Source organism: Bacillus rossius, assembly GCF_032445375.1.
Source record: "Bacillus rossius redtenbacheri isolate Brsri chromosome 4 unlocalized genomic scaffold, Brsri_v3 Brsri_v3_scf4_2, whole genome shotgun sequence".
NCBI classification, from domain to species: Eukaryota; Metazoa; Arthropoda; class Insecta; order Phasmatodea; family Bacillidae; genus Bacillus; species Bacillus rossius.
This window is the reverse complement of record NW_026962011.1, coordinates 50,680,080-50,692,226: the sequence shown is the minus strand read 5'-3', so window position 1 is coordinate 50,692,226 and position 12,147 is coordinate 50,680,080. Positions and strand designations below refer to the sequence as shown.

The 12,147-nt window shown below is 44.2% G+C and overlaps 1 protein-coding gene across 1 annotated transcript in view; it reads right to left on the bottom strand.

Moving 5' to 3' along the window:
- The window catches only part of LOC134541859 (PAS domain-containing protein cky-1), a 388,065-nt gene that overhangs the window by 62,877 nt on the left and 313,041 nt on the right, over positions 1–12,147 (bottom strand). Inside the window, exon 4 of the mRNA XM_063385558.1 lies at positions 10,856–10,945. Within this exon, the coding sequence (XP_063241628.1) occupies positions 10,856–10,945 (90 nt within the window). The remainder of the gene's footprint in view (positions 1–10,855; positions 10,946–12,147) is intronic.

The following is a 12,147-nucleotide window of genomic DNA, read 5'->3' as shown; positions in this document are numbered from 1 at the left end:
CTTCAACGTCAGACGTCAGACGTATGTGAAGTTCTGTTCAAACCTCGCCGCAGGGTGTCGCTAGAAACAGCACGTTGAGATCTGGCTAGGGAACTTTTTCAGATATCTAGCTACCTTGGAAAATCATCCTACAAAAACTACAGAGTAGTTCAAGACCCAAGATGCTCGTTACCAACAACAAAACTGTAATGATTACTTGATTATTATATTCAAATCATGGTTATACATTGCTGGCTACTTTGGAAAGTAAAATTTTGTATTCTGTATTGGCTTAAGGTATCATTTTGTTAATGTATTTTAGAAAAGATAACTACTTCAAAAAATACTTTTTTTACATCTAAAATCGATAATATTTTTTATTTAGTTTTGAACAATAACGTAGGTAATTAATGATTTTACACAATATGCCTCTAATGTTTCTGTCATGTGACAATAAAAACAAACTTCACTTTAACTAGAAGCCTAATCTAATAAAAATAAAAAAGTACATTTTCTTGCTATAGCACGATCAATTGTAGCGGCATCAAATAGTTTCAGCTCGCTGATATAAATTCACCTAACTTTTCTTTTGCCGCCTATTGCCGCGAATTGCAAATGAGTGAAATTTGGTTCTCGTCTAGTCTCAATATATGTAGTATGTGTTGGCGCAACGCTTAGAGGAATATTCCCTATATCATTCTTAGGCGAAGATAATAGGATCGCGGATCGAAGAGCAGAACGGCGCAACTGACCAATAGCAGTTCATTTCAACTGATGTGTGGTTCAAGGTGGTGAAAATTAGTGTTTCAAACTAGATTGTTAGACATAGGCTTAACTACATATAAATAACTGTGCTTTACAGACATTTTATGCGCAATATTTCGAAAGTCTTGAAGACATCAAAAAAATTGTGTGCCATTGATCTCGTGCAAATCTAGATTATGACCGAGCTCGCAAGATGATGGCGACGATGATGTTGATGATAGTGATGTTCACGGGTCTGGTGCAGCCCTTTGTAATAAAACTGATGAGTTTGGGGCGGGGGGAAGTGTCTGGTAAGCAATTCGGGGGATATGTTGAGATTAAACTCGTAATGGCCTACTACCGCACGTTCCTTCTCATGGGGGTCATCGTAACAATTTTCGATGCGAGGAAAAAGATGGACATGCGACCGTAAGAGACAAGATGATTGCATGACGTCTCATGAGAAGATCCTGCCATTAACAAGGAAGATTCTCCCTATAAGAAACAAAGTAACAAAAGTTAGTGGAAGGGAATGAAGGGTGGGGGGTGGAGAGGGGGGATGGGAAATTGAATTAGCGGGTGTGCCGGCCGAGAAACGCGGCGGTAACAACAAAGCCCTAGCCGCGGCGGTCAGGTGGCGGGTCCGTGCGCGAAACGGAATGCGATCACGCTCCGGCGCGCCATCTACGTGGTTTTTCGCGAGGACCCGTTCACAGGGCGGGCGGACCCAGGGCTGCAATTCCACGCCTGCTACGAGACCAATTCCGAACTGGAGAGAGAGAGAGAGAGGAATTGGACCGGAATAATAAAACCCCAACACTCGTTCGTCGGCCCTGGCGCCGGGCTACGCCCCCCTCGGACAGAAGCAGCACCTTCGCCGAAAAGAAGAGAAGGGAGGGGGTGGGATCTTCAATCACGGGGCCACGATTATTGGGGGGGGGGGGGGGAGATAGAGAGGAAGGAAGCCTCTTGGCTTTTGTTGGGAGGCAATTGGAGGCCGGGAAACAGCGTGCCGAGTTCACATACGGCACCGCGCACCGGCGTACGTGCCGCCGCGCCGAAGTGGTCTCCGGTCCCCGCGGCAGCAGCACTTGAACTGCTGCCTCCACGTGGCGTTCTCATCTCCCGCGCCGAGCGCCCGGAGGAGGAAGAGCCGGTCGCAGCCCGCCAATCAGCGCGCTGCGGGCACCGCCAACTTTCCAAACTGAACCCGCGAGGCGAACAAGTCGACTGTGTGACGGCTGCAGTGTCCTGCAGTGATCTGCGCATGCGTGGAGTATAACATATTTGTCAACAAAGGTGTGCCGTAGTGTGCATACCCTTAATTAAGCTATGGTAGTGTGTTTACAGCTGATTAGTTAAGAGTGTTATATCCCATTCCAGGTCATCATTTTATTTTTACATTTAACATGTTTAGACTAGTAGAATTTTTGAGTGGCTGAACTAGATCAAAATTTATATATGAAAAAAAAAAAAAAAATATATATATATATATATATATATATATAGCATACGTTTTGGATAATTAGCTGGAAAAGTTTAATTTTGAACATTTTTGTGCAGTATGGATAAGGGGAACCAAATGGAATAAATAAATGAAAATATGATGTTTTAAAAGCATTGCTAGTTGCTATAGCGTGACGTAGTTTAAATTTTATTTAGAAATATATTGTAAATTTTATTTTGCCTTTTTAAATCATAAAAATTCTGATGATTTAAAAAGTTTAGGTACCTATTATTTTTTTTCTGAAAGGAATTAAACTATACCACATAGCAGCCAGTAAAATTGACTTGCTTAAACCTAAAATTTCCAGTTTTATATTGCATTTCCTTCTAATTATCCATACTGCACAAAAAATAAAAATAAAAATGAAACTTTGCCAGATAATTATGCAAAAAGTATGGGATACACACACACACACACACACTTTTTGTGAAAGTTCAGCCATTTAAAAAAAAAGTCGACAAATTTAACCGTGTATAAAACCGTATATAAAATTATGACCTAGAGAACGGGACATACTTAAACTATTTTACAACATTACTTTAATTGAAGAAATATTCACTTATAAATTTATTCATTGATTTTATTTCTCATCATGGAGCTGAATGCAGATCGATTAATATGTTTAGTAGACGAAATACCTATTTTATAGAAATTTATTTTTAAAAGGAGTATCACGACAACAATTTATTTTATTCCATGTGTATGGTGAAGAAATGACGTAAGAGAAATACGGTGTAAAGCTGTCGCGAGAACGTGTTCACTTGTCGCGTGTCTTTGTGTCGTGTCGCGTCGTGCTACGTTACATTTGGTGTGGTTCTGTGTGCGCCCAGCTTCGAGTTTCCCCAACACACGATCAGTCCATCTCCCAGTCCGGACTGGCTGTTTGGACTGAAGTGTAGCCTTCCCCAAACACGACCAGGCTTGTGGTAGCAGTTGTTGTTGGATGTATCATTTCATCGTGGAATATGGAAGAAATTTTTGGATATTAAAGTTTGCAATTTTCGTTAGAAAAAAAGGCGCGTGGGGGGGGGGGGGGGGGGGAATTAGCGAAGCAACCCAAAGCGTATAAACAAAGATTTCTTCCGCGACACTCAGCTGATGGACTGTTTGGACTGGCGGTTTGGACTGGCGAAACGGCAGTTCCGAACGATCCCGTGTGGGGACCTTGAAGCTCCAGTCTCGTGGCTCGATGCAGACCGGAGGTGAGGGGGGGGGGGGGGGGGGGGGGGGAGGACCTGGACACGACGTGAGTGGGGGGGAAGGGGGGGTATATTAATTCCACTCTCATCTCCCTTCTAGCGCCTCGACAGAAGTTACGTCCTAGTTCCCGGCGCGGTTTCGAGCCTCCGCCGGTCTGGGAGTGCGCAACAGTTGCCCGGCAGTTGCGTCCCGGAGAGAAAGTTGCGTGATGAATGAGTTCGGTTTGGGTGCGGCAGGCGAAATTATCCGGGTGTGTCGAGTAAGGAGTGAAGGAGGGGGTGGGGGTGGGAAGATGTGAGAAGACGTGTGCGTCCTTGTATGTGTTAGGTGTTGAGGTGTGGTAGTGAATGTTTAAATCTGGGTAAACCACCCCCTGACCAACCCGCGCCGTCCAAATGGACGCACGCCTCAGCACTCAGCCACGAGGCCAACTGGGAGCCCCCCCCCCCCCCCCCCCCTGCAGGCGGGTGTCGTCGCCCCGGCGCGCAAATCGGCTCTGGGTTCCCACGCCCTCGTATCTGGATCACGCTCGTGACTAGACTTTCACCAGCGAGCCGGGGATCTCACAACTACTCCTCCCTCCCCCCCTGCCGCTCACAAATAACCCCTTTCCCTTCTGCGTCGTGCCACGCGCGGGCGGGGAAAACATCTTCACTTCGCACCCGAAACATGCAATTAGCGACGAGAGGGTCGCTGTCTGCGCATCAGCGCCGGGGTCAGCAGTCACGGGGCAACGGCTGGCTGGGCCGAACATGTGGCTGTACGTCCGACCACAACTTCTACTGCGCAAGGCAGCGGGGGAAAAAATAAGCACTGCATAAAGGGGTCGTTACCACAACGCCGAAATACCACAACGCCGAATGCCAAATTGACCGCAACGCCGACGGCTAGAAAACTGCTGTGTATCACAACGCCGAAATACAGTAACACCGAAAAATGTTGCCACAGGAGCAAAGTGAAAAACAACTGAATGAATTTGTGTGAGTTTCTTAAATGTATCTTAACGCCGAAATACCACAACCTAACCTAACCTAGGCTAGCCTAACCTAGCCTAACCTTTGTGGCAGTCCTGCAATGACATTTTTCGGCGTTAATGTATTTCGGCGTTGTGGTAATTCGGCGTTGTGGTACACAGCAGTTTTCTAGCTGTCGGCGTTGTAGTCAATTTGGCATTCGGCGTTATTGTACGTTCGGCGTTGTGGTGCGTCCCCGTCGCAATCATAATCACAAGCAATGGAACGAACCTTGCATTTTGGATCCACCCGAGGAGTTGGCATACTGAGGCGCGGCTGACGTTATTTTACACCACACCACCACCGTGTTGCGACACCTGAACACGAAGGAAACGGTGCCTTGACACAGCTTGACGGAGGTTTGTGGCCATTTATTACAACTAAAAAAAAAACATTCTACGAGTTATTTTAAAATATCTATACGTACCCATCCAACGAAAGTTTTAAACTTTCAAGAGTAGTTTGATATTGAGAAATTGTATATTAGAGCTGCAATAACGAGTACCTACGTATCGAAGGTGAAATCAGTTAAATTATGTGTCTCTTAATTATCCTACACGGAATAGATAGAACATAAATTTGCCTATCCCTCTATTTCGTAAAACAATTTAACAGAGATCTTTATAATTTTTGATAGAAAATTTGTAGTTATCCTTCCTAAAAAAGTCAAATACCAAAATTATTGTGTTAAAAAGTCCATCTTCGGCTGGATAATTTAACTGATGAAGAGATTTCTTTAATTTCACGTCAGAGATATTTAAACACGTGGTGGAAGGAATGGAATGAAATGGGTTAAAAGTCTCGTCTTCACTGAGAAAACCCGTCTAACGGTAACGCCCCCGTTTGAAGAAAATCAGGGACCCTCGGGGCATCGAACCCAGATCACCTCCAGAAAAACTAATTTTAGGGTGACGCCTCGTCAGGGATGTATGTGTGTTAGTGAGGCGGGATGATAAGCGCGACGCTCGCTGGTGCTTCTAGCGCGGTGTCTCTTCTGGACTGGCGCGCAGTCTCCTCGTCGTGCACTGGACAACTGTGAAATTTTATATTTTAACATAACATTATTTGGAGGAGAAAAGACATCAGTTGTAACAAAAATTCCTTCGAGTGCTTTCAATAATCTGTAACGGTTTTTCATGCCCACTTTTTTTTTTTTTTAAAAACACGCGTTTCAGCAATTTTCTCGCTTCTAAAAACAAGGTCTAGAAACGAAATACGGAAACATAACTTATTCACCAGCCCTCAACGTATTCTTAAAAAGCTTTAAGTAAACAGACGCTACTCGGTTATCTGAGCAGTTTTCAAAATCCCGTGGTTTTTTTTTCCTGAAGCTCTGCACACCGTACATATGTGTGCCCGGGTAGGCGGAGACCTGTACAGGGTGTCCAATATAGTCGGCAATGCGAGTAGACGTGGAGATGAGGGGCCCGCCGGCGATGTCGTCTCCTCCCCCCCCCCCCGGGTCTGGGGGGGGGGGGAGGCATTCCGATGCTATCTGCTCCGCTGCTATCCGCGCGAGATCGTCCCGCGTCGCGCAAAGATCGTTAACGTCCTTCCATCTTGTGATATGGGGGGGGGGGGGGAGGAAGAACTCGTTCCGGCGGACGTCTGCGGAGAACCCCCCCTCCCTCCTGCGAGGCGTGGGGCATGACCGGTGAGGGGGGGGGATTACGTCTCGTTGCTTGTCCGCGGGGTCAGGGGTCACCGGTGCGCAGCCACGGCAACACATGTCGGCGGAGCCATTAACCGCGCGGCTCAAGACTGAGGAGGCGGGCGGACACGCACCATTACTCGGCGGATTCCGTCCTCTTCTCTCTCTCTCTACCCCACCACCCGCCTTCGGCAACCATCGGCCCTGGCGGGACCCAACAGACGTCCTGCCAGTGTTTTTTTTATCATTTACCTCCATATGTTTTAAAATTAAAGATTTGTATTTAATCTAGAGTCTATAAAGCGTTTGTAACGGTATTCCATTTTAAACTCACTCATCAAATACTTACCACTAGAGACCTGCAAAATTCGCGGTTTCGATGGCCTTCAGGATAGACTGCACATACCCCTGTACACTCGGGCAAATAACGCAAGTTCATTGGCTGCCGACTTGTAAGTCGTCTCAGCTGGTTTGTCTGTGATTCGATCCTTCTTTGGTTGTGGGTTTATAACTGGTTGAGATTCGTCCAGATGAACAGTAAGCCAATAGCAAAATTATCTAAGAGGTATATGTGTTTGAATTCTAGCCTATCACAGAATGAATCCGCGAATTTTGCAGGTCTCTACTTATCACAATCACTATTTGTTGTTATTGAGGATCAACGACAGTAAAAATCACGGTATACCAATTTTCACGGCGATCGATCGGTTTGAACGGTTTAGAAGTTGAGGCGCTGCAGCGCCATCTAGCGGGCAAGTTATGACAAAATGGCTATCGCAAAAAAAATTCTCCATGTTCAGATATGTACGTATGTATACCAATTGACATGGTGATAGATTGAACGGTTTAGAAGTTGATGCGCTGCAGCGCCATCTAGCGGTAAGTTACAAAAAAAATGGTTTGCATAAAAACCTTCTCCATGAAAAAACACTTCGATGTGCCTCATCTACCACGCTGTGTTTAACATTTTCCCGATAACTTAAGTTTTAAGAACTATTCTACGATGTTTCTCTGAATAGGTTTAAAATTGCATATTACGTTTCGTTACATTTGGTCACCAGTTAAAAACTATGCTAAAAACGTGAGCTGCTATTTGTAAAATGTCAGATGTTTATTCACGATAACTTAAAAAAACCTTTTGGTGGGTTTCATCACTGTCACCCATTAGAAGTTCACAATTGGTTAAATGTATACAGCTTGAAAAACTTCTTCAAAATATAATCTGCAACTAGCAAAAACTACATTTTGAATACAAAATAATGTAAACGATACATGAACCTATTTCACTAAGCATTTCTTCGCCTTGTGCTAAGTGTTCTTGGACCGTCGACTCTTACGCGACAGTTTTTTTAATCCATCCTGAAGCCCAGGCAGTATGGAGGCTTTACTTCTACCATGCGCGGGGTGAGGTCTCGGAAGGACGTAGTACGTAACGCTAGGTGCATCCGAACACTAGCCTAATGGATCTATTTGCTACGGGATCCACTGAAAGTGCATCTTAGAGAATGCGGGCATCTTTGCGTCGCTTCCGAAATCTCACAAGGCATGCCGATGCATCCCTACACACATCCACTAAAATCGGGATTTACAGGGATGCTACACTCGCATCCATGAATACGTGCTTACATCCATTAGCTTCGGAATCGCGTTTAAGTTTGTGTATAATAATGCTTCAGATTTTGGCATAAGATTGTTTTAAAACATTATAACACAAATATAGACAAATAAAAACGTTAATCAAATTTATCGTAAGGTGAACTTAAACTTACACGATGCTCGACAGTGCCAGTGACAGCGGCAGATATCGACCGGAATGTCTGGGATTCGGCAGCCACGGGTGCACAGGAGTGGTGACAACTGTTGTTGGTTTGTCGCGCAGTCTTCAGCCGAGGCTCGTGTTCGCGCCGTTGTGTGCAGATACGGGCCCGCGCGAAGTGGAGATCCACTCAGCGACAAGGCGGACAGCAGCCCCGGAGATGCCGTCGATAGGCCCGGGATCCACTGTGTCGCGACCAGCAACAACCACAGTCCCTCGCTCCACCCACACACGCGGGCTGTGTGAGAGTGCGCAGGGCTGCGTCCGCAATGCAAATGCAACCACAATGTATAGGACGCACTTCTGAGGGATGGATAGCATCCTAATACATTTACCTTTAGCACCACCTGTTGAGAATTGGTTGAACAATGTGCACGTAACCTTTAAGATGCGAAATATAAACGAATATTCAGCAAAATGAAATAACAAAGATTAATTTAAAAAAATAATGTAGCTTGGATCTTATATATTTTAGCGATCAAGAATTTTTTTTTTGTAATAAATCTCATTATATTTAAAATACTTACAATGAGCATTATGAAAGTTTAAGTTCACCTTTCGATATTTTTTATTAACGCTTTTATTTGTCTCTGAGTTACCACGTACGCTTATAATGTTTTAAACAAATCTTATGTCAAAATATGAAGCATTATTATATACAAACAAACTTAAACGCGATTCCGAAGCTAATGGATGTAGGGACGTATTCATGGATGCGAGTGTAGCATCCCTGTAAATCCCGATTTTAGTTGATGTGTGTAGGGATGCATCGGTATCCCTTGTGAGAATTCGGAAGCGACGTAAAGAAGCATCGAACAAAGAATGTAACCGAAGGGTGGAATAATGAGCTTAGAAATAAAGTTCGTCTTAGCCCAAATGTCTGCACCCTTCTGAAGGCACCGAAGCAGGAAGTGGAGCGTACACCGGGTATAAATGTAAAAAGTCCACCCAGTGTTTCGTGGGAAAAGTCTTGGCCCGCAATAAGTTGTTTGACAACCCTACCATCTCGCGATACATTTGACTGTCACGATCCAATCCGTGAGCTGGGAAGCATAAAGACAAAAAAAAAAAATAACAGGCAAGGGGTATATGTTGACCCATATTGAAAATAACTTTTTTTTTTCCGTTATAAGAATGCTTTGAGTCGATCTTCTGACCGCCATACTGGGAAGAGAAAATGTCTGGTCGTTATACATATATATATATTATTTTTAAGTAGCCGAACTTTCAGCATATTTTTTTTATAATTTCAATAGCTCCATGTCACTGATATAGTTCTTGCTAAAACACCAAAACCTGTGGGAGATCTTTGTTTGAACAAAAACTGATCGTAGATAACACAAACTTTAAAGGACATTTGAAACAAAGTTCAAGGTGTATAATCCACCAAAAATGACACTCATAATCGCAGGAATGCAATAAAAGATATTTCTTTGAAATACGACACCTTTCTCGCATGTGATTAAAGAAAATTTTCACCGTGTTCATTAGAAGATTTATAGCTTTATTTACAACGTACTAGACAGTATTTTTCCTTTCTGCTAATTAATTTATTGGAAAACCAATATTTTTGAGTGTCTGAACAACTATTGATCAAGGCCATTTATTACTTTCATTTTGATTAACGAATCATTTACCCGGCAATAGATTTGATAAAAAATATGTTTTAATTGGGAGAGTATGTAATTTTTAAGACATAAAAATAACTTATATTTAAAGAGCCATCGCATCGAGAGAAACCAAGGCCCCAAAGGCACAGTTAACACCCCCCCCCCCTATTATTTAATGTAAAACGTTTCGTACCCCATAATTTAAAAAAAAAATCTAAAGACTGCAAAATTTAAACGTGATCTGTGCTAATCGCATTACTTTGGAGGGTTTTCTAAATTTCATTCCATAAGGGTGGACCCAAGCATACAAAAAAAAATTCTCGAACACCCTCCCCCACCCCTCATCACCTTCCTATTTCTATGGTGATCAAGCCTCTAGGGGTTTGGCCCCGCAAGTTTCTCCCTTCTAAAGGCCCTGGATATTTACGAAAAAAGTTTCTGATGTTTGAAATATTTGCCCAAAATGAAGCAGGTTGTATATTTTCCCCACGCGGCTGTCAGCTGGGGCAGCGCTCTGCCCGCTAGGCGCCCGACGCGACGTGGGGCGCATGGGGGAGAAACTGTAATTACCGAGACTGAGACACAGTTCTATGAAGTAGTTATGGGCCCGTCCACCAGACAGTAGTTTTCATAATATATTGCTGACATAACTACATTAATTTATTAGCAGAAGTAATGTATAAAGCTATTATCAGGCAAACAAACCAGTGAATATTCACTCTATTTAGGTAGCCACTAATTTTTGTGGTGTGTAATACAATGAGTTTTTGCACCTCCTACTCCTTTATTTATTACATGACGGTTTATTACAAAACAACATTAAGTATTTTCGCATCGATTAAATTAGTTTTGCGCCGCCAAGGAGATAACTTAATACAACCAAAAAAAAAAACGTATTAACTAAAAAAGCTTGACCACCCCACCGAACATACATGACCAACACCGTCCGGACAAGGCTTGATCTCACCCACCAGCGAGAACGAGACATCATCATCACACCACATGAATCATCGGCCCCTAGGACCTTGTCGGGAGGGGCCTCACCCAGTGTATATATTATATTGTATTGTATTTTTCTATTTATCAATGTACTCATCCAGTGTTTCCAATCATGTACCTTGCTGACTCAAATAAAATAATGTTGAGTGATATTTTGGTGGGGTGGACCCCCTGGGGGGGGGGGGGGTTTCCCCATTTTATTAAAAAAAAAAGCTTTGTATGAGAACTTCTATTCCGATTGTTTATTCGCTGGTAGTTGTGGGCCCGCCCGACAGATAGCGACACGTGGTTTCAGTCGCGCTTGTTCCGTGGCGGGGCTCGACGCCGCAGACTCACCATGGAGTGGCCCAGGTACTCGGCCGCGTTGTCGGAGATGTACAGCAGCTTGCCGTTCTGCGTCATCATCATGAGGAAGCCGCTCAGCGCCTGGAACACCAACAATCACAGACCGCTCATGAAGGCGTCCGTCCACCGCACAGATCAGAGACAGTTGCAGATGGAGCATGAGCTCCGAGCACCGTGGCCAGTTTGTTCACGTGAGAAGATGGCGGTCATTTGTTTGTACAGTATATAGAAATGTAGTTTACCACATACTCTTGTACACAATCATTTTTCTCGAGTCGACAGTCTTTATTTGTTTAATATTCATGTACTTTCCCACCACCATACATACATCACATATGAGTAGAGACCGGAAAAATTCGCGGATTCATTTCACGATATGATAGAATCCAAACAACTGTACCTTTAAATTGCTTCTCTGATTGACTCACAGTTTATCTGAAGGAATTTGAGCCAATGAAAAACCTTCAACCAAAAAAGTATCGAATCGCAAGCGTCCCAGTTGACAGGTGACACGAGTCAGTAGCCAATGAGCAGGTGGCATTTGCCCGAGTATGTAGGGGATGGTGGAATCTATCCTGGAGGTCATCCAAAGTGCGAATTTTTCCAGTCTCTACTTATGAGAAAATGCGATTTTCTTCATGGAACAATATGGCGGCGACCTGCTTCCCCCTTACGTCCCCTGGCTTCAGCAGAGATACCTACAAACTGTGTTTACGCTCCATCTGTAAATTTCTCTAATCACTGGTCGACCGGGCCTTCCGCGACACAGCACAACGCCAACTCGAGTCATACACCTGCTTCATCACTAGAGACCCGAAAAATTCGCGGGTTCAATGACCTCCAGGATAGACTCCAATATCCTCTACACACTCGGGCAAATGCCAACTGTTCATTGGCTGCTGACTTGCGAGTCGTCTCGACTGGGTGGCCTGTGATTCGGCACTTCAATGAGTGAGGGTCTCTAATTGGCCCTCAGTCCTCCAGATTAACAGTGAACCAATGACAGAAACAGCACTAAGGTATAATTATTTGAATTTGAGCATAACACGAAATGAACCCGCGAATTTTTTGGGTCTCTATTCATGACGTACAACCAGGGTCAGGCTGCGACTAGGTACACCCGCACCGGAGGGTTTCTTCCTTGTGATTGGCCACGTCCGCCGGAGAAGTCGCTGCCTTGTTCGACCGAGCCACTCAGGACGCACTGAACTATTGCGATGGGTGTTCTAACAGCAGTCGTGCACTTGAAAGAAGATCACCCAATCACGAAACACAGACGCTGC